At 42.9% G+C, this 22,870-nt stretch overlaps 1 protein-coding gene across 10 annotated transcripts in view; it reads left to right on the top strand.

Annotated features, from left to right (window-relative positions):
- Positions 1-22,870, top strand: part of CUX1 (cut like homeobox 1) — a 271,313-nt gene that overhangs the window by 1,272 nt on the left and 247,171 nt on the right. The window contains exon 1 of one of the 10 annotated variants that reach the window (XM_062614910.1): positions 167-412. The exons of the other annotated variants lie outside the window; for them this stretch is intronic. Coding sequence (XP_062470894.1) covers positions 383-412 — 30 coding nt within the window. The 5' untranslated portion in view covers positions 167-382. Of the gene's footprint in view, positions 1-166; positions 413-22,870 lie in introns of those variants that run through there. 10 annotated transcript variants of the gene reach the window in all.

Here is a 22,870-nt window from a genome sequence, read left to right as displayed (position 1 = left end):
GGAAAGTCCTCGCAAACCGGTCTCCCTGCACCCCGCGGATGCGTGCCCGGGGGACGCTGCAGACCCAGCTACTTCGCGTTAATTGCTGGGGTCTAGATAAGGACAGGGCGGGCTGTGTGTGTGCGTGTGTTGGGGGGGGTGGTGGTAGTGGTGTTGTCAAACGATGAATTGGTGCTGCTCCCGCCGCTGAACGGGATTGCAACATGCGTGTTTCTCCCAGTTGATTGGCGCAGGAAGGCGCTGCCCTGCCTCTCCAACCCCTCCGGTGCCTCCCGTTTAAATAAATTGGCTCGAAAGCCGGCGGCTGCCCACCCTGGCCCCCTCCGAGGCGGCTCGGCGGTGCCCGGCCGGAGCCCCGCGGCAGCCGGGGGCAGGCGCGCTGATGCCGGGCAGAGCCGCGGCCCCGCCGGAGGTGAGGGGCTGCGGGCGGGTAGGGGGCCGGGGAGCGGGACCCGGCGGGACACACTGCCCTGCCCTGCCCTGCCCTCCCCTCGGCAGGGCTTGCGGAGGGCGAGCTAGCGGGAGCGATGCTAAAACACCCCAGCAACCCCAAAACGGGAAGTGCTGCGTAGGATTTGTAGAGGGAGGCTGGTCCCTTCTGACTTTCAGGTGCATTAGGAGGTGGGGTGAAGTAGCGTTTTGTTTAGGCTTTTCTTTCTTCTCCCTCCTTTGCCCCCCTTTCCGTGTTTTATTGTTTCTTTTAAAAGCTTTGGATTAAGGTAGACTTGGCTGAACTTTGCTAACTTGAAAGGGTTCTTAATAGTGACCCAGAATACCTACAGGAATAGAGAAAATGAGATCCAGATGTAGGATTGTATAAAATAAAATGGATTAAATTAAGATGTAGTTAAACAAGGTCTGACATCTTTAATTGCGGACTTTTGCTTTTGCCTCTGTGTCTGTGTGGTTGTACTTGCTTAGCGTAGGAAAATAAGCACTCCCAACGTCGCTGCAGTGGTGTTACCTTTGGGGGGAGAAGTCTAAATATTTCCTATAAAAGTAAAGCCTTCAGAAATGCTTATTGATTAAAACATATTACCCAAATGTATCTATCATGTAAATTAAATTCTGAAATGTAATGAACGCAGCCGAATGGCGTTTTGATAGATTGTGCTATTCCGTTTTTAGTAAAAAATAGCTCACTTTTATCATAATTTAATTTCTGTGCATATGGTAAAACCTGTTGTGGAGTACCACTGTGCAGACCTTAATCTCGTTGTGCAGGCTTGGTGTGACAGTGTGACTTGAACAGTTTGTAGGTTCTCCTTTGAAGCGCTCTGGTAACTTCAGGTGCTTGGAACAATATTCATTACCTGCTTTTGAGGACTTGTGGTTCTCTCTGCGTGTTGCGGATTGAGGCTGTTCACCTTTGGCAGGTTCACGGGGCAGCCCTTGTGCGGTGCAAAGTTTACTAACTCTGCACGCAGTCTGTGGTGAGTCCTGGAGTGACCAGGGAGGTGGAGGCTCCCTTCATCCATGTGCAGAATAGTTATTTGTTTCAAATTAGCTTTTTTTTTCTCTCCTGTCCGCCCATCTGCATGAAGAGGTAGTGTAATATTTACTCCCACTTGCAGATGAAGCAATATGCTATAAAAACTATCGTTACTGAGTATGAAGTTCAGTCTTACAGAGCTGTCCGTGCCTCCCTCCCCTGTCATTCATTTGTACCAACGTATTTGAAGTGTGGAATTACAGAAAATAAAAATGCTTTGCTCTGCACTTCCATTATCCTATTTCAGGACAAAACCCTGAGGGATTTGTGCTTAACACAGTTCCACCTGTGCCCTGTCAGCTCCAGCTCTTGCAGCTCCGGGTCTAGATGGTTTTGAAACTGTTGTTTTTCTGGTTGAGAAAGTTGGTAAAGGGCTGGGACTGTGCAGTCCCGTGTCGCCGGCAGCGGAGCGACATGCGCCCTGTCTGCTCGCAACTTCCTCTTCTGCTTTCTGTTAGAAGGTGGCGTTTAACTGTTGATGAGCTTCGACCTGCCTTGTAATATTAAGCAGCAGATTTCTCCAGATTGTATCGATATTAATTAAAAAGAGAGTCGGGAACACTTTAGGGTCTGACTTTTTAAATTCTTTATTTCCTTGCACTAAATAACCTCTTGTTTATAGGAAGAGAGATTTCAAGAGTTGGAGGCAGGGTTAAATAACTCAGAACTTGGATTAAAGAACAAAAAGGTCTGTTCACAAATGGAATACGAGATGCAAAACCAGCAGTTTCCTACAAGTATCAAACATGGCTCCTTGTTTGAGACATACCTGAAAGTCGTGCAGCTGGACACTTAACCCTTTTCTCTAGGAAAGGCTGCCTATATTTCCTAAAGAAACCGTGGAATTAGTATGGTGTTTCTGCATCAGTTTGCTGTGTGGTTGAAGGTGGACCTGTGTTTGATAACTAGTGGTGATGGAGTTGCAGTGCATAGAGGAGCCAGGTCCTTGCAAACAGTGAATATTGTGGCAATAAATGCAGATTAAATCGCCAGAGAAATGTTGCCTTGGAGTTAAAACTGCATCTCCTGTTTGGAAGCAACTGTGTGATCTGAATTGGGTTGATGTACGGCAGCATGGAGTTAACCTGCTGTTGTGTGGTCCTGTTTCAAGTTTGTAGTTCCTGGTGTCACTATCACCTTTGCCATAAAAACAGCCTTCAGCTGGAGAGCAGGAAAATAAGCATCATGTTCCCAAGACATGCAGTCCTCCTTAAGTTCTCGCTTCATATTCCTGAGTATCTGCTCGTACGTGTATCAGAGAAGCCAGTTGGTCCTGCAGTATCTTTTTGACCAGCAGTGTTGTATGTGTAAGTCTAGCTTGAGTCTCAGATCTAAGTTGAATCTGGAGGATGAATGGAAGAAGTTAATATCATTTGAAAACTTAAAGTATTGCTTGAGGTATTGGAACAATATAACACATTTCAAAATGTCATCGTAGCTTCTGAGGACAGGCACACATACTGGTAAAGAGTACAGCTTCTTACTGCTGTTGAGCAGGACAGCATAATCTGTTAACGTCAATGTAGGGAATGGAAATCTAAAGGTAGACCTTGCTCACACGCTTCTGGCTTTTAACATCTCATCCTGGTATTGCATCATGTAAAGTAAGGATGGAGTATTAGTTCTATGCGTGCCGTGACTAATTGTTTAAGGTAAACCATTATAAAATCTGTAACAGATTCTGGAAAAAGTGGTAATGAGGAGCTTTTAAATGCTGAATTGCTTCTGTTATTGAATTAGAAACAGGTGGAGTTGTTGGCATCTTTTAGTTGGATCTGATTGCACCACAGCACAAGCTGATCTGCTTTAAGTGAAGAAGTTAACATGCTTCATCAGAAGTGGAATTAGCAAGCGCATCTTAGCGTGTGGTTTTGTTTATCTGTGCAGCTTACTGTAGAACTTCTAGTTTCTATCCTGAAAATAGTGCTTTGCTATTTGTAATGGTAGTTTAATGTTCATCATGAGCCTCCCGCTACTGTAAACATGTTTCTGCTTCCCTCTACCTGATCAGTGATGTGTAGTGGAAGCAGCTTGGCAGTTGTGCAGGAAGATGCAATACAGGGAACTGGGAGAGATGTAAAAGCCATGGCACTGCTGCTCATATACTTTGATAGCTGTCATTGCTTCCCTGCAGCAGGAAGGCTTTGGCTTTTTGTGGTGGCCAGGGTGGTGGCCCTGAGTGTCCAACACACAATGACATACTGGAAGAAAGGCCCTTGATGTATTTCTGCCTCTAAAATTCACCTTTCTTAGGATTCCTTGAGTTCAGTTCCTTGGAAAGACATTTCTGAAAGCTTTTCTAGCCCTCTCCTGTTCTTCAGATGAAATAATGCCCATCTGAAACATGGCAGAGTTAGTGTGTGTTTCAGTCACTCTGCTCCTTTGCCAACTTTGTGGTTAATTGGATAATGCATTGAGAAATGTAGTAGCGAGGATTTTGGAATATGGTCATGGTTGGGATCTTTCTGAAAGAAGATTGCACTATTTGGCTGTCTATAACAGTACCAAATAAGTAATGGGTGAAACATTTGCTATAGAAGAAATTACATGCAGTCTAAAATACCAGTGAACAATTATTCTTTATTTGCAAGCTGATTTGTAATGCAAAAAGTGAATGTAGAAAAATGTGTTATCCAGAGTTTCATTTTGATCACATTGAGGCTGAAAATACAGGCAGTTTTATTTGTTGGTTAGAGAACAGATACGTGTATGGATGTTTAGTATTTGTTAAGACACCAAACAGGCAATGCTCATTGATTTGTGGTCCTTTATATGTAAGCAGAGTAGTAAGTTCCCCTCTTGTATATTCAGGTTTCTCTTGCACATGTTCTCTACATTTTGTTCTTTGCCTTATCTTAGTGCTTGGTTGTTTCCCATGTACTTCATGTTGAAAATACCATGTTTTCCATATTGAGAATACAGTGGAGGCGTGCATGAGGAAGATGTGAACCTGAGAGGGAGAAAGCTGGAAAAGGATAGTTGGCAGAGGACAAGGAGTCTAGGGTGAAGATTTATACAAGAGTGCTCACAAATGGGATGGTAGGTGAGGTGTAGAACTCATCAGGAAAGATGAGAGAAACTTAGACCTCATGAGCAGATAAGGTAAATCTTACTCATTTTATGAAATACATGTTCTCAGCTTGGTTTTGTTGTCTCTGGTTTGACAAGGCAAGTAAGTTTGTCATTTCTGCTTTTACTGTTAGTTATAATGAAGACAATAGTGTTTTATACATTGCTTGGGGTGTGAAAAACTTCCAAACAGATAGCTGGATGTTAATAACATGAAGTTTTACCTGATATTAAACACAAAAGTCTGGAGATCTTGATGTAGGTTGCTGGATGTAACAGTGGTTGTCCCTGTTATCGAACAGGACTTGAATTTCTGGAAAAGCAGCAGGCATAAAGAATTTGTACTAGATCCGCCACAGTTCCCTGATCATGCTTCTGTTTTGATTCTGGCATATACAGCAGTTCTTACTGTTACTTGGTCACTCTGTGACTTGGCAGAGTTAAGTATTTAGCATGAGTAAACTTACTTTTTGGTGTGAAGATGCCAAAGCTAGGAGATGGCCTGATTGCTCTTGTGCAGATGTGTTAAAGCAGGTGTAGGTTTGAAGTCGGAGCCTTTCATAGTGGTGTTGTCTAAAGGCTTTTTGCTTCGCTGGCAGTTCCCTTGCTTCCTTGCCTTGCAATAATTTAATGCCTTTGCTGACAGTTGGGGTAATAAGGAAGTTTCTGTGAGGGCTGGAGTTGGGTTGTTGTTTCATTGGGTGGTTATTGCCTGCCTCCTGGTTGGGCTCATGGACCTGCAGTGGTCTGCTCTGGGAAGGCACAGGTTAAAGAATACCCTCTGAAAAGCTCTAAAGCAGATGCACAGAAATATTTAAGCTGCTATATTTAGATGCTTTAGATTCCCCTGTATCTTTGTGTTTCTGTCTGTGAGCTTTTTAAGGCACGTGAGGATGAAGGCCATGACCATTTCTGGGGCTTTTTCACAGGAGTTCATACACTGAAGCTGAGCAGATCCTGTTCTTACAATCTTTTGTGTGGAAGCATACCTTGGTAGGTGAGCAGGCTTGGACAGCATCTGGCAGTGCCAGTATAAGGTTTCTGTGAGTGACAGGAGAATTTAGACTGAAGTATTGTTAAACAGCTGGACTGATTTCACAGTGGAGCCAGCCCCTTTATTTTGCTGAATCCAGTCACCTTGTGCTTAGCTAGTGGTCAGGTGAGCCCAGCGTATATTGCACAAGAGTATGCAGGTGAGACCAACCTGTGGTCTAATTTCTGCTACCATTTTATAGTATCCCCTGGGCTATGGAGGTAGGTGGTCCTGAGCTGCTGTGTTACCATGTTGTGTGGGATTGCTTCTGTGGGTTTGGGTGTGTGTGCGTACAAGGAGCCTGAGTCACTTCTGATGCTTATGTTGTAGAGGTCTTTCCTTGCTGAGAAATGTTGGCTCTGTGTGTGGTTCACATTTGACAAGCTGAGGACAGTAACATTGCAAGGAAGTAAAAATAAAAGCAAGCGGAGCGGGGGAAATGACAGTGTTTAAAGAACTGGGTGGGCTGAAGGGAAGTGGTGAAGAAGGGAAGGAGTTAAGGAGTGAGCTGAAGTCTCGACTTGGAGATGAAACTCTTCTTGCAGTGCAGTTGGGAGAAGAGCAGACCTTATTATAGAATTTACATAAATATTTGCCAGTGCAGCTGGGCAGGATGGAGGCTCTCCTAGCAAGTGCATTCACTGGCTGTGTAAAAGGATGGCCTGGGGTTTACTGCCAAGCTGTTCTTGGGGAAACGTCCTGGGAAGATTTGTACAAGAGATGCCAGGGTGATGGTATAACTTCAGAGTACACTGACAGATATTGAATGTTCCTCTGTAACAAACAGGGTTTATGTTCCTGGTAGTTTTTTAACCACTTGGTTGATATTTAAAGTTATTATGAGTGGAAGATGCATTCTTATTGTTAAAAAAAAGGCAATTTAATAGCTTTTGATTTACATTTTAAATAATGAAGACTCAGACTAGCTATATCTTAGATGGAAAAAGCTTATATGCTCTGCATGGAAGTGTTCTGTCTTACTCCTACAGAAACCAAAACTGCAAAGCTAAGAGGTAGTGCTGCAGATGATGAAATGCAGTGGAGGTTGGATGGGTTAAGTCTTTCTCCTTCTGCTCTCTTTGGCATCTCTGGTAGGTATTTGAGGTTGCATGTGTTGCTGATCCAGTCATTTCAGGAAAACCATTAGATTTCTCTTGCCCAAATGGTAAGCTTCAGCTGGTATGCATCAGCCCATCAAAAATCTATTCACTGAATACCTACGTTGGGAGATAATGCTTAGGGGGGCTTGTGCTAACATACCAAGCTTTATTTGGTTCGGATTCAGTTTGAGCTATGGTCACTAGTAGTTGGGACTGCAATAAGTGGGGAGTTCCATTCTTGCTGTTAGTAGGGGATGTGTGCCTGTTCTGGGCTCTCCTGTGGATCTGCTCCAGCATTTGAGCATGACACTCTGCCTCAGTTGGTTTACTTCTCCATCTGGAAAACATTGATAATGGTTCTGACCCCTCCTTGAGACCACTTGGAGATACAGCATTGTGAGTTAGCACTTACTATTCCTCTTTGCTACTGCTTTGTTCTGGATAAGTAAGATTTAGTTGTTCCATGTTCTGCGCCTTCGTTAGCTTTCTTTTAAAACGGATTAAGCAGAGCATATACTGCTGTTGATTTGTAGGTACTTTTCAGGCTTGTTCCTGGAAGCAATGTCTATAGAAATTAATTTGAAAAAAGAACTGAGTAGCTGGCTTTTCCTGAAAGAATACTGGCGATGGTGGGTACCAAATCACTGAAGAAAATGTTTCCTGCAAAGGGTTATGAACTTAAAATCTGGAGTTACTCATACATACACGTGCTCTCACTTTAAAACATCCCTCCATGTTCTTTGGTATACTGTTGGAAGGTAAGATACGCATTTTATCAAGTTTCCCTTCAGATTTCTCTGTGCATTAAAAGGTGCTTAAAATTTACATTATAGGCACCCAGTGCTATGCATGTTGAATTGAATATTCAACAGTTTGTGGTTACATGGTTTAAAACTGCAGTCCTCAGCTGGCTGCAGTGTGGGTTTGAAACAGCTCCCTGTGTCAGAGAGAGACAGGCCAGCCCTTGCCAGCTCAGGAGAAGGAGAATCTGCAGTTGCTACCAGGGCTTCTCTCCAAGCCACCCTCCGGTGGTTGTAGGGGCTGTGAATGGCAGCATGTGAGTGCCTCAGATGGCAAAAGAGGGATATGTGCAGCACAGTTTCTGTCTAAGGTGGTAGACTTGTATCTTAAGGCCGAAGTTCTTCATTCACCAAGGACGTGTGATGGGGTACTTTGGAACTTTTTCTTACAGCAGCTTTATCTTTTATCCAGATTGTTCAGGTTTTGTAGTCTAAATATCGATAGGCTGCTGAGGCTGTCAGCGGGGTTGGAGGTTATGCTTTAGATGTCTACTTGTGCCATCAGAAATATTGATCTCCATTTCACATGCATTTGCTTCCTGAATAGTTACGAGGCTGGAGAGGTGCTGTGCTCCGCTGCTGTGAGCAGGTCTTGTGTGCTCAGCTCAGTGAACTTTGCAAAGGTGAATAAGCTTTATCCCTGTTTAGCACAGCACAAAGGGTCTGACCCAGTGAGCATCGTCACATGTGCTTCCTTTTTAACACATGCGTAGTTGTTGTCTTCTGACTGAGCTTGGGTGGGAAGGTGCTGCCTTTTCTAACCCAGCCCCAACCTGTGAGTAGGGAGGAATCTCTCCATACTAGTTCAGTGGCTTCTCCGTCTCTTCCTTTTATCTCATGTTTCTAATCAACTTAATTCTTGTTTCATTGATGTGAAATACAAATGTTGTCAGAATTGCTCAATAAAATTTATACTCATGTTTTGTCTGTAATTATTTTTCATTTTAGTTTTATTGGCTGTTTACACATTTTATTGCATGTACATGTCAAAGTAAATTTGTATCATGTTATCACTTAAAGATGTTTGCTTCATTTTAAGGCATAAATAAAATCTGCGCTTTGTCTAAGCTGAAATATGATGATGTTAATTTTGTCAGCAATCTACAGATACTTCTGTCGCAACTTTGGTGTGTGTATGTTAATATTGATAGCACTCAGCTTTGGTTTGGTATGTCTGGTATGAGCGTAGTTGCTCTTCTGATACTAATTGTGGAGATGGGATAATATTAAACATTTAAAGACAAGGAGCCAGTAGTCTTGCAATTGATTTTCTGTGGAAAGGCCTCTGTGAGGAGTTGCTCACACAACTGTAACCTGAGTTTCTTTTACGTGAGTGCAAGAAGCGTTTCATACACTTAAAAAATAAGAAAGAAAGGCTGTACTTACACCAGTTACCCCTCCCTTCCCTTCTTCAAGCTCTGTCCTGTCTCTTTCAGGAGCTCTGGTTTTCTTTTGCTTATAGGTTCTGCATGTTGTCACTGGCATGGAGTCTTGCTACTGAAGTTCTTTGAATGTTGGAAAAGGGCAGTTTGCTAATACTGTGTCTTCAGCTCATCTCTCTGCTGCTCTTCACAACACCCGGCCCGTTTCCTCAAGCAGATACACTTTACACTCAATTCCTGCTTGAACTCAGAATATCTTTCTTTCTTTCATTCCTTCCAAAAGTGAGCTGATACTTGCTGCTTTGTAGGGGTGAACTCAGGGGGCTGCTGTGCTCTTGCTTCACAGGATGCAAGAAGCGTTAGGTGCGTGGTGAAGCAGACAGTAAGGAGGGAGGAATCTGTCTAGGAGAAGTTATTTTGCATACTTTCCTAAGAAGGCTTTTCTGGTGTGAGTCTTCATCCTGCCAGACTGTGGGTGCCCTCTGTGTTACTGATGGCCCTTAACCCCTGCAGCTCTGTGGAGTATTTCCCTGGTTTAGATCAGGATTTGAATCAAAGTAAATGGTCTTACAAAGTCATGCTCTTAGTTTGATGTATAAAACAGTGTTTGCTGTTCCCATGCTAGTGAAGAGGAGCTGGTTTCGGGCTTTTAATATATGTGTAAGCAGAGCTTTGGTCAGTCCCGTGACTGGAAAGTTGTATTGTAAAGCTGCTTTCTTCTCTGCAACTCTTGATACTCATTTCTGAGTCCTTTGCCGTGCTCCATGCCACCAGCTCATGAAACTAGAACTGTGTGCTTTTTTTGTTGGGGTGATACGTTACATAGAGCACAAGTGATTAAAACAGCGCACACACTGTGCTGAGACCAGCTTGCTTGAGATAATAAATTAAAATCTGTTAGCATCTGAGATGTCCTGGCATATCCTGAGAATAGTTGGATCTTTCATGTGCCAAGCTAAGTAAAACTTGATTAATGTCACTATCTGGGATTTTCTGTCCTGTAAACAGGACTTGAAGTCTAAAATTGGAACTGTGAAAACCTACTTTAACTAGGATTAGAAGAAGAACTGAGTAGTTGAAATTGTTTTCAGAATCTTAGAAAGTGGTCACTGTGCCCCAGAGCTGTTGTACATGCCATCTTTTTGAAAGTGAACTTTAATGAAAGGGCTAAAAGTTTGTTTGGGACCTCAGCATGCTCTGCTTGGTCATTCAGTGTTGTAAAAGGCGCTCCCAGTGTTGTAAAAGGTCTCCCAGTGTTGTAAAAGGTGCTTTCTGTGCTTGGCTGCTGCTTGCTGTGCCAGAGGTTGTTATGTCTCCAGTCTCATGTGTCTCTGGAGCTTCTGATACCCTTAAGGAACCTTGCTGGTGCAAGGGGATGGTAGGCAGGCACTCTGTATTAGAGGCTTCCTTCTGGAGCACATGAGCAATTGTGGAAGCTCCTGACACCAGGAAATGCTGGATAGAAGTGTAGTTTTTCATTTTCTAGGTGAAGTTTGGTTTTGTACAGATAGATCAAATGGAAGCTGGTAAAGTGGGAGGCATGCCTGCTTTGAAAAAACACACCTTCTGTTGTTTGGGGCATTCATCGCTCTTTATCTTGTTCGCTTCTAGATATGTCATGGCAAAATGCAGCCATATATCTTGGTGTTTATACGCCCTATTTATTCGCTATAATCATTTTGCAGCCAATTGTGAAGCTAATTTCAGTGGTAAGAAATGTTCATTCTTTAGCTAGCTTTCTTTTTTAGAGAAGCTGTTGGTTGGCAGCAGCCTCTGTACAGTTTCTTGATTGTCATCTCTTCATTATAAATTTACTTTCTAAATGCTGACTTAAAGCCTGACACATTGTTTGTTTAACTGTCAGTTACTAGTTTGGAGACCTAATAAAAGCCTCTCAGATCTTCCTGTGGAATTAGGCCATCCTTTACCACCCCAGTGACTGAAGTGAAACAACTGTAATAGTATCTTTCAGTATCTATCCCATTTTTGCTGAAACCCTGCTTAAGGTGACTTCTGATACTTTATCCTCACCGTGACAGTAGTTATTTCTCTGGTAAAAGGTCACTGTGATGTTTTGATTGGATTTTTCAACTGATAGGAATATAAAAATACAAATTTATTAATAGAGTAGCTTTGATCTTGAAGGATTACAAAGCATGTGCCATGTTGCGTGTACAGGAACGGTTTAGTTTTCCTGCTCATTCAGGAATAATCAGTTTTGTGGTGGAACAGGGAAGCTGGATGTTCTACCTAGCAGGTCAGGAAGAGTGAGGAGCACGTCAGTGTGAGAAGGGGGAAAATCTGGGATGGCAGAATCTCGTTCCCCAACTGGAATTTCCCCAGGATACAGAATCAAACTGTGCTACCACTGAAGGTGCCAGAGGACCTTTCACAAGTTGTTTTAGTTTTGGTTTTCATCTGAAATCTTTGAAAAAGGTCATGGGCAAGAGACAATTAGAGAAACACTTAACTGACCTTGTTAGTGTATTTTTGTGGAATTACTGTGCTTTACAGTTATTGCTGCTTTACACAGATGGTTATTGCTGGTTTCCATCTGTTCGTTAAGGGAAAGTAAAGACAGAAAACGGCAGCTTTAACTGGGTTTTTAACCAGAACTTTTAGGTTTCATTTCTTCTTTGACCATGTTGGGTTAATCTGTCGGGTTGAGTGCACTGTGGTTTCAAGGAAAAGAGATCAAAGTGGGAGCATGTCTGCGCAGTGTGGGTCACGATAGCAGTTTCCTGTGTTTTGGGCACCCTTTTCTTTGAACAGGCCTCAGGTATGTAGCACGACATCACCCTGGCAGATAGCCAGGCCAAGGGAAAGACTCTGACCAAGTCTGACATTATGGAAACAGCTTAAGTGTTCCAAAAGAGAGGAGCAAAAAAGATCCTTCAGCTCCTATTGCTGCTTATTTCCAGATTAAACCATACTGCTCCCAGTGTGAATGGCTTTATGGTGCCCCGGTGGAGGTTTCCCTGGTTTTGCTAAAATGTGCTCCTTTACACTATTGCAGTGGTTAAAAATTTGAAGGTCTATTAAGGCTTGCAGTTGTGGCAGCTTCCTGCTGGTACCAGTATAGCTGAGCCGACATCAGGTTTAGTCTTCAAGCACTCGTGGCAATCTTCTGTGCCTCAATTTCTGAAGAACAGTGGGCGAAGGAGCCCCAGAGCTCCAAGAGAATGATCTGGGGTTTCATCCGATGAAGAACAAAGCCAAATGAAAAACTTCAACGTCCCATCATCCGTACTTGTGGCACGCACACAGGTTTTCCTTCACTTGGCTACTCTTTGAAACTGTGGATGGTATGTTCTTGTAGGGCTGCTTTCAGTAGGCAGAAATCTCAGAGGGGATGGAAAACTGAGCCTGGCTGGTGGAGAGCTGCTTGCAGGGGTCCTGAGCTGGAGGCAGAATAGTCCTATTATTTCTCTGACTCCTTTGCCAGTTGCTCAACCAGATGTCCTCAGTAGTTTGTGCTATAAGATGTTAAGTAATTAGATCATTCAGATTCTAGTTAAACATAATTAGAGCCCTGTGTAAACTGAGTGAAGCTGACAGGTTTTATAGGTTGGTCAGAGCAAAAATATCAGATGATATAGCTCAGCATTAATACAAAAAGATTTAAGCCTCTCTGCCCTCAAATAAAGATGTGTTTAGTCTCCAAATTTAGTCCTTAATTAGAACTACAATTTATGGAACTTCCTAAAAATGTTTTCAGGATCTTGGAAGCCTCACTCAAAGCTGTTCCTACATAGTGTTTGCTAGTTCAAGTTTCTTCTCCTATGCTCCTGAATTTGGAATAGAGACCTTACCCAGCACTTGCTAGGTAAAGTGAAGCAGAAAGATGACTGAATTTTGTGATTTGTGGTTTTTGTCCTGTAATTTCTGTAATTTGAATTAGTGGGTAAGTCAGTTGTAGTGGTGCTCCTTGGCTTGAGAAGGGTTTGAGCACGTAGTGCTATCCCTGCTTCACGCTCCCGTTTCCTTTGCCAGCTTGTAGCTAACTTGCCTTTTTGGATCATCCAGCTGGAGCACAGTCTGGGTGGGATGCCTTGTTTTCAGCCAGCTATCTCACTGCAGGCTGGGCTCATAACCATCACATTTTGTTGGTTATCGTTAAACAGCAGAACCAGAGTGAGCCTTCATGTAGTGTGACTATGTACGTAGGTACTGCAGAGCAATGAAAGTAAGAGCGGGATTATGAGTGCAGGGCTGAAACATCAGCTCGCGTTCCAGCATTTGATTATTGTTATTTTATTACAGCTCTCTGAATCTAATCCTGGTTATTTCTCTCCCTCATTTTACAGATCTGACACATTATTTTGTTGTTTGTTTGCTGGCAGGCGAAACATATTTTCTGAGGGAAAGTGTTAACAGATATGCTGATAAAATGTCTGTCTTCTCAAAACTGTCTGAAGACAAATTGAGTATTTGTCTACATGTGGCGTTCACACTGTTGCTGTGCTAGCTACCGAACAAATTAACAAGATGATTCTTGTCTTTTCTAGGATGTAATTCTGAAATCTTGTAGGAGTCCAAAGTTGTGAACTAGACCAAGTGTAATCCCCGTTCTGCCGGAATCTGAGCATTGCCTGGCTTTGCAGTAGCTGGTAAAGAAGAATTAGGTACAGAACGTACATGGGGAAATAAAAGTATGTTGGAAAATCCAGACTCAAGTAGTGAAAGGGATTCTGCAGTTAGACTTAGTTGAAAGGGTGAAATAGGACAGAAGAAAACTGCAGTTACTTCTTGGTAGTCCTAAATGATGAACTTGTCTTGCTCGGTACTGAAAACAGCTCCTTTGCTTGCACTGCAGAGTTATTTCATGCAGTAACTTCCCACGTCCCCTCCAGCCTCTCCCTACCATGCTTAGTTATGTCACTTGTGTGATGCTTCGAGCCTTGCTGTCCTGGCTGGAATCTCGAGACTGTTTCCAAGCTTGTATTTCTCACTTGGCAGCACATGATGCGGCTGGTGGGCAATCTGCCGTATCCCTTTTTTGTCAAACATCAGAGTTGGTGTCTGACACCGAATCCGGGAATAAGAACAGGGAGAGTGAAATGTATGGTGGAACTGAACGTATCTGCTGGGTGTCTGTGCATTTTTCTGTAGCTATTGCTTATGGTTGATACTCGGATCTTGTGGTGATAGAATGGCAGAGATTTTGCTTTTCCCTTTCGTATTTTAAGTGATTAGCAGGACCTGGTAAGTGGAAAAATCCCAGCTACTTTTTGCTATCAAGTGCTATCTGCTTACAAGCGAAAAACTCAAGTTTCAGGGAAATCCCCTAAAGTTCTGTAGAAACAAAACAGTTTTATAAAGGTGTGTGTATGTGTGTGTGTGTGTATGTTTGTGTAAACACACAAGCTCACACAAGCACAATCTCCTTCCTGGATCAGCTCCCACCATGCAAAATACAAACCTGAAAGTGCTATAATTGATTATGTGCAATAGGAGACAAACAACCAAGATTTTGGGAGAGGGCAGGGTGTGGTCCAGATCTGGCAAAACATTTAAGAACTGAACATTATTTTTTCAAAGGTAGGGAAACTTTAAAACATCGGTCCAAGAGTTAAGACAGGTTGGGAGAAGGAAAATGGTGCAGTAAACTGAGACGTCTTCTTTGTAGGGGGAGGTGTTGGGGGAGGAATTGGGAAGAAAGAACACGCAAGTTTAGGTTAGTACATGTTCATGTTCTTCTGGTTTTTTAACTTCATTTGTTTCCCTGGCAGATGTCCCATGGCTTTGAGGCCTTTGTCTGTGTGAGAGAGAACATGAAGGAGGGCTTGGCAGGATGCTTTTGGATTGTGTAGAATAGCTGGTAGTCATATTTATAGTTCGTGTTGTCTCTTGGCTTATGCAATTTTGATAACCAGCAATCGTTCTGCAGAGTTACGTGTTGGCAAGTCAGCTCTCCTTGAATTTCCTCCACCAGTTCTGTGTTGCAGCTAGGTTTCATGTACAAGTTTTTGTAAGGTCTCAGTAGGACTTGTCGCATCCACATTACTTTATTCTTGTGGCGTATGTACTTTTCATACACATCCCCTACATATTAGACAATCTTTTTTTATAACATCTTCGTACAATCCAAGATGCTCAATGCAAGTGCTTAATGCAATCAAAAAGAAACAGTATGCTAAAAGAGATCTGGCAGTTCTCAAGTGGCAACACTTTTCTGGGCTTCGTAGCCTGTATAGATATATTTTCTCCATATATACGTATCTTCTTTTGAAGGCTTTTCATTCATTTTTTTTTTTTAATGATCATTGTGTACCTTGATGCTCAGTACTCTATTCTTTTCACTTGCTGAAATCCATAGTGGAGCTGGTCCTGTTGCTGCTGTGGAATGCAGGGGAAGAGGAACAATGTTCAGCTGTTGTGAGGGTTTGAACCTTTTGGTAGCCTTTTACCATGTCTGTGACTCTAAATGGATTTATAACTTTCTAGCTTTATGCTTTAAAACACCTGCTATAATTGCTTAGAAATATACTTTATGTCAGCCTTTATTGCTTACTGTGATTATGCTTCTGGTAACCAACCTTTTTGGAAGGCTCATAAAATATAAGTTTCTCATAATAGGATTCCTGACAGAGTTAAACAATATGCATAGCTTAAAGTGCAAATATGCTTTATTTGGGAAAGGAGATTATTCTGCTGTTCTTTAGTACCTTTAATTTGAGACTTCAGAAGGTGCTCTGCATTAAATGCATGCATAAGTTTAAAAACCCCCTATGTTTTGCCCATTTCACTCATGGTAGGCATGTGGGGGGCTTTTCTTTGAATGGCAGGTTTGTAGGTGAGGAGAATGTGCAGACAAAGCCCCTGAACTCCCCGACACTGTTTTTCACCAGTTAGCATAGTTTGTACATAAACTGTACAAAAGGTTGAAACAGTGCTGCTTAACGTTGTTGATGTAATGCCTCAGTGCCGTGTGAATACTGAGAAACCCCCAAACCTGGCATCAGTTTTGTGTCTTTAACTTGGGGCTGTTACTTCCTAGTGAAGCAGAGGGTCACATAAAGCTGTCTGTAGGGTGGGATGGGTGAGCTATCGATGTGTTTGGTTGTGATAATGTTACATTTGATAATTCCACACATCACAAACATATCAAGGAGTTGTGTGTTCTCAAGACAGGGGAAATAAAGAGGACGGGACGTGATCGAGACAGCTGAACTTTGTGTTGTACTGCCTTGATCTTGATGTCTCACCTGGCATATTCAGGTGGACATCAGAAGGTTGGGAAATTCTAGTTTAACATTGCAAATCAACTTCGTATATGAATTCCTGTAAACTGTTTCTGGAGATTGCAGGATTGAGGAGGTGTTATTTATCATCACTTTTAGCTAAAGAGTTCCACCCATGCAAAATTCTTAGCGCTAAGAGAATTAGGCTTTTTGGTAGGCGGGTTGTTCTCAAAATCTTGAGCAGAGGAAAAGGTGGTGAATAGTTATTTTTGGGCCCTTTTAAAATATGAAAATAAAATTATGGGGGTTAGTCAATGTTCTTTACATCAGCACCTTTATCCTCAAGGATATTTTGGTATTTTTGCCTTTGAAATTTAGGCTAGACTTCAAAGGATAGGTGGAATTTCCCGGGAGAAGCAGGGTACTGTGGAAGGGTAGAGGTTGGAGTTGAAGAAGACAAAGTAAATGAGTGTGGGGTGTGTGGTGCTGTTGGCCTGTTCTGTGTCTTGAAGGAAGCCAAGCTCTGTCCCACACTGAACTGGGAGACCTTCTGAGGCTGTACGTGTGCCTCAGAAAATGCTACCGAGGGTTCAGTTTGTGGTGCAGTGCCCGTATCACCCTTGTGCTGCAGGATTTTGGTGTGCTGAATGTGGCTGTGAGCTTGTCCATTAGCTGATGGGAGGCACCAGGCTTGGTAACACTTAGTGCAGATGCTCCCTGCTGCCATACAAAATGTGCTTGCTTGGTTTTAGCCGTTTCCCAGTGGGACAGGGACAGTGAGAAGTTAAATTTCCTTTTATGAGGCGTAGAGTGTATCATATGAGTATAAAATCAAATACTGTGGGATGGCAAATACTGTTTTTTAAACTAGTTGGCTTGTTGTAGCTGTGATAATCTGTGTTGATCAACCCTTTTGGTGTTTGCTACAAAATTTATTCCAAGAGGCATGGTAGCTCATTCTCGTTGGTGGCGATCCAAATCGTTTCTGCTGCCAAACTTGGCACTGGTGCCAGTGGTTTGCTTTAGCTCATCTAAGAATATAATACAGATGGTTTGATACTCAGTACAGATATATACAGATGGCTTGAAACTTTCCAATTTCTTTATTTCATTCCATTGTTTCTTCTCGGTATATCAAGTATCTGTGGATATATAATTGCTATTCTTAAAATAATCTGAACTGTGTTTGTTTCAGCTTCTGCCTGTTGTTGCCATAAGGATTTGTTAGCAAAAGGCTGCTGTTTCGTGCACGTTCAAATGTTCTGTGTGTCAGTACAGGCGTGCTTATTTATAATGCGCAGAGTATTTCTGACAAGCTATTTGACCACCACACCTGTATATGTCCTTCAGTTAACCAGGATGGAGAAAGCAGATCCAAGAAAGTGATTTGTAGATCCAGAAATCTGCAGATTGCAGTCACTGAGACTGGCTTTGCTTCAGGTTGTTGCTGACACTGGTAATGACGTCTTTGCAGTTGAAGCAGTGGGGTTTTAGCCCAGTGTCATAGTTGAAGCAGGGATCAGTGAGCTCTGGCTAAAGGCTGGGTAGTTTGTTTTCAGTGCTCATTGCAGCCTGTTGATCTCTTGCCAGCAGAAATTTCTAGGTTGTGAATTTGCTTCTGTTGTATACAGGCGTATGACATCAGTCGCCTGCTAGCAGGACAGGGTGTAAATAGAATCATGACAGCGTAACTTCAGTGCTCTCCATGTTTCTCTGTGCATACAATATATGGATGTTACAGTAGCTGATGTTGACATAGCGCATGGCCTGGGCAAAGGGTAAAAGTAGTCTCTGCTTTGATTTGCTTCTGATCTGATGCGGGGAATCCTTGTTCTGCAGTTCAGGGATATTGACAGCTTGGTTCTGTGCATGGAGGTGGTTATATAGACTTACTTTAGAGCAGTGATTTACTTAGCTTCTTTCATAAGGTTGTTAAAGTGCTTAACAACGCAATTAATGTAATTTAAGGACAGTTAAAAGCACTAGTGGTTCTTTTCAACTTTATTTTAAATGCTCAGACAGATTAAGCAGTTCGAACAATGACATGATTATGTCTCTATAGCCATTGAGCATATAAATAAATTATGCCCTAGTACTTGATATTTTGAATCCAAAACTTACAGACCACTGAAATGAATGATTGTGGATATATTGCCTTGTTCTGGGATCATCTGACAAGTTAAGCGTGATCAGTGCGAGTCACTATTTCGATGGCAGACCTGTAATGAATATTTCACTGCTATGGGAAGTGCTGCTGGTGACTTCCATACATTGTGTGTCTCTTGAGTTCATTTCGGTTCCACTGCAGGTACCGACATAATGATAATTCCTGAGATGAGACATAAAATAGATTTATGCATCTCTGAATGCTTCCTATTCCATTTGCACGGAGGCATTAGCATTTTATCCAAATAGTCACCCAGTTTTTATATGTGTAAACGTTTTATGTTGTGCAGGCTTTTTTCCCCTATTAAGTTTCATTAATGTTTCAGTTAATATTCTTAATTCATACTTTTAACACAGAGAAGGTAAATTTTATTAAACAGGAAGGAAAGTTTCATGAGAGTACCCTTATGATGAAGCTGCCAGTCAAATCCCCCACCACCAGCTCTGGAATGAGGCAGTAAAAGTCTCTTCTGTTGGGCATGAGAGGCCTGGCCCATTTGATGGCTGCTGTGGAGTAGGATAGTTCCACATTTGTTGAAGAGAGATGTTGACTATCCATGTTTGTAAACATACCGAGAGTGAAGTGGCACAGGACTGTTCCTTGCAGGTCAAATATAAGCATTAAGGGAAGGTGGGAAGTTGTGGAAAGTGGGGTTTTATAGTGAATGCAGCTGGATGCTTGTGCCTTGAGGACGAACTCACTAGAGGTATATGTAGATTCAAGGGAAGTGAATCTAAGATTGAGTGTGACTTTGTCAGAGATTTCGTTAGTAGTCCTTTGCACTTGAAAACAAAGGCACCTAAACCATCCATGGATGATGCAGTGCCATGAGCCGACTTCAGAGTGTACTCCAACTCAAAATGAATGTTGATCTTGGTGCAGTCAGCTGAGGTGGTGTGACACTTGAGGCAGGCATGTCTTTCAACAGATTGGTTGGGAGCAGCATGTTTGAAACTAACCCTAGCTCATGGGCATTTAAAATGGGTAAGTTAGGTTTGAGAAGATAGCTTGCCTTAGAAAAAAGAGGTGCCGGTGTGAGATGTTCATTGGAATAGGTCTTTTCTACCAGCCTCAAGAACTTCAGTTCTCTTTCAGCCTTCTCAAAGAACAAGTAGTTCTTCAATTATTATCTTTATCCTTCCTTACTAAGGATAGAGTTTAACTGGGGTGTTTCCCAGAGAGCTGGTTTAGGAGTGACTGACTGGTACTGCTGAGTGACATAATTAGCATAAATTCAGATTAATGGAGATAGGGCTGGTGAGTGCCAGCTGGCTATGTGGGTATACGCATCGGCTCTCGGTAGCGATGACAGAGTCTGATTTTTATCCCTGCCCCCCCACCTTCCCACCCAGACTGCTGAATATCTGACTGGATGTTGAATACCTGAAAATCAACCTACTTAGCAGCCTGGATCGGGCTCTCGGGACGAGATTGTCAGAGGCAGGGTTTGTTTGGGGTAGTTCTGTACACGGCTATCTTGCTGTGGAGAAGCTGGCTGCTGGTATGCTTGTTGTGTTGGGGGGGAGTCTGGGAGCTGGGGAACGCCGGTGGAGGCTCCGGAGGTGGTTGTCCGCAGTGGGTGGCTGGGATGTCTCTCCTTGGCACCCTGCGCTCTCCCGTGCCATGCAATTCCCGGCGAGCGTTGCTGTTGGTGGCACCCGGCCAGCTTGTCATGTCAGTGTTGAAAACTCGTGTATGCTTCTCCAAACGTTTCGAACCTGTCTTGATCTGCCTGGTAGCCTTGGTGTCTCTGCAACCTCCACGGGCAGAGCAGGACTGTTCAGCTGCTGGCCTCTTGACTGTGTTAGACCGACTCTTCGTGGCTGGTTAGCAGCTGGGTCACATCATCTGAGTGCAGCACGTTAGGATGGAAACCCCAGGGTGTGGTGGAGAAGGGAGAAGCTGTCCATGCAGCCACCCTGTGCTGGCCAGGGTGAGCAGGTGTTGGGTTGTATCCTGTACTGGGCAGGGCAGTGGATCTCTGCCTGCCTCTTCTGGTTTGGGAATAGTCCCTGGTTTGCAGCCCTGGCTGGGAGAAGTGGCATGGGCAAGGAGCTGGTATAGTGGTGGCAGAAAGTGCCAAGTCCCAAGGCTTCTTGGGGCTGTGGTGGCTGCTTGGCTCCAGGGTGGCTGTGGAGCACAAGGCAACCTGCCACTTTGCTCCAGGCTTAGAGCTGGGCTGGCTGAGGTGAGGGATCACAAGTACCTTCTCCTTGCTGGTGCCTTCAGCATGCAGGCTACCAGGTCTGCTTTATTATCCATGGTTTTAAAAACCAGAGATCAAATGCACTGCTTTATTGTGTAAGGTGTTTGCAGCAGAGCAGAGATTTGTCTTCTTAGGAATTCCCATTCCATAATTTGCTGTCTCACTACTTTTGGTACCCTCTGTGTAGGACTCCTACCTGACAATACCATGTGTAGACTGAAGCTGGGAGGGTGAAACATGGTCAGCCTCCGGTCTGTGTGGGTTGTGAGCTGTGTGTATCTGGGTAGCCCTGGTGGTGTGTTCAGATGCACACCTGGATGGACAGTGCTTCCCTTTTAACCCACATGTGCTTCACTAACTTGATAAATAGAGCATCTCTTCAACTGGGGCTGCTGCAAAGCACCTGCAGCACCAGTAGTCACTGCTGAAATCCCAGGCCCTGTATGCTGATTAGGCTCTTGTTTTTAAAATACTCATAGTGAGTATGTTTAAATTCAGAAGTGAAGATATTTGCCACAATTGTTTTACTTTTAAAACACACTTTTAAAGTTGTTTGCTCTGATGCTGAAGAATATTTAATGTTTCTTCCCACGTGTTGGTGTAAATGCAATCCTCAAACTGTCCGTGTTTTCTGATGTTATTTACATTATTTAACAATATAATTCCAATAATATATTGTTCTTAGTCAACGTATTTTCGTTTCCCCCTTTTTTCCTCATAATGATGAATTATGTGACTGCTTGTGAGAGTAAAAGCCTTAATAGTATTCCTATTAACATACCCTTTTTAATTGCTTAGAAAGAATATCCTTCTTGTTTAGCATAACTCTCATGGGGCTTTGAAGGTAGATTTATCATGGAATGTCATGGGAATCCTGCAGTGTGAATTGTCTGCTGCTCCCCCCTCCATTACAGGTTGGTTCATGCAGCTTTTGTGCTGTATGTTACTGCTTTGGTTGTTTGGGTGAGATAAAAACTTGTTGAACTACTAAAGTGGACAGGGTTTAAAATTACAGACACATTACTTTCCTTTGCAGCCATAATATGTTTGTTTTGGCAGACTGTCTCTTCTCTGTAACATGGAACAGTTCCTTTTTTTGCGATTATTCACTGTTTTCAGTCATACAGCACCAAGTATTATTCATGGTCCTGGAAAAAGTTACTCTTTAACAAAACAAAAGCATAGGAAGTACCTTGACCTACCTCCTTCTCATAATTGACAGGTATTAGTGATACGTGGGTACACGCTGCAGTAATGATCTGTTTTAAATTAGCATGGTGCAGGACATTAATGGCTTTTGAGCCACAGGAACTTCTCTGGGTCTCATGGTGGTTCCGATGTCTTAGGGGCTGTTGTGTAGTACCTGCGAGGACGATGCTTTGTGGATCCACCACTGAGCGAGCACTGCATTCACCTGGGCTAGTGCTGAGCTTCTCCCACATGGTGGAGCTTTTACCCTCAACTTGACCACAAAAAGACATTTATAAAGTGCAGAGAGCCAGCCCTAGGAGAGGAGGGCTCTGCTTGCCTCGTCTTTGATCCATGAAATTTTTTTGTCTCTTGTAATGATGTGTTTGAGCTGCGCAGACATGGGCGCCATCACTACTAATGCCTGCAAATTGATTAGCATTAAGTAGGAGAGAGGCTTCTTGGATCCCTTTGCAATCATACGGCAGTTTCTAAATGGCATGTAGCTGCAAATGCCATGCAGTGCTACAGCTGCAGAAAAAGACAGTGTTTTTACACTAAAAAAGGATAATCGGGTTTGTATCACATTCAACAGGTATCTGCCCTGCTCTCCCGTCCAGTTTTCCCATTTCCAGCTGCCTTTGAAACATCTTGCTGTTGGCTTTCTCATCATACAGGAATAATGTTAATTCTTAAGATGAATGATTCTCACAGCAAACCACTTTTGAAAGAAATACTCCATAATCTGGGAGTTGGTGTGGTTTGATCCATGCCTAGGAACTGCAGAAGAGTCTGCTGGTGGGAACAACTGCCTGTTTTGCAGAAATCACCTGTTTCTTTTTCATTACTTGTTTATGGTATTCTGATGCTGTGCAGACTTTTAAAGGTGTTATTTGCTTATCGGGTCAAACTGTAAATCACTTTAGTGCTTATCTATTTTCTAATAATACGCAGAACAAGAGGTACCCTTTCCTTTTTTTTCCTAAGGGAAAAGGAAAAGAATAACTTAAGTATCTTTTTTTTTTCCTTGGTAAGGAAAATGCTGTTTCCTCCAGTGGAAATGAGTAATGGTGATGCAGGTCAATTGGGCTTTAGTATTAGCCACTTGTTTACTTAAAGTAATCTCTTCTTCTGAAGATCTGTAGTTTTCATGGGAACTGTGCATCAGTTTTAAGCTCGCCCTGTGCAGAGCATGTTTCTCACCAATTTCTCCTATGGTTGGAAATCACAACTGGTTTTCCTGCTGTCC

This window comes from Pezoporus occidentalis, unplaced genomic scaffold (genome assembly GCF_034315485.1).
Source record: "Pezoporus occidentalis ecotype Australia unplaced genomic scaffold, CSIRO_AGI_Poc_V1 ctg179, whole genome shotgun sequence".
NCBI classification, from domain to species: Eukaryota; Metazoa; Chordata; class Aves; order Psittaciformes; family Psittacidae; genus Pezoporus; species Pezoporus occidentalis.
The sequence above is the reverse complement of the archived record's forward strand: the minus strand, read 5'-3'. Positions and strand labels throughout refer to the sequence as shown.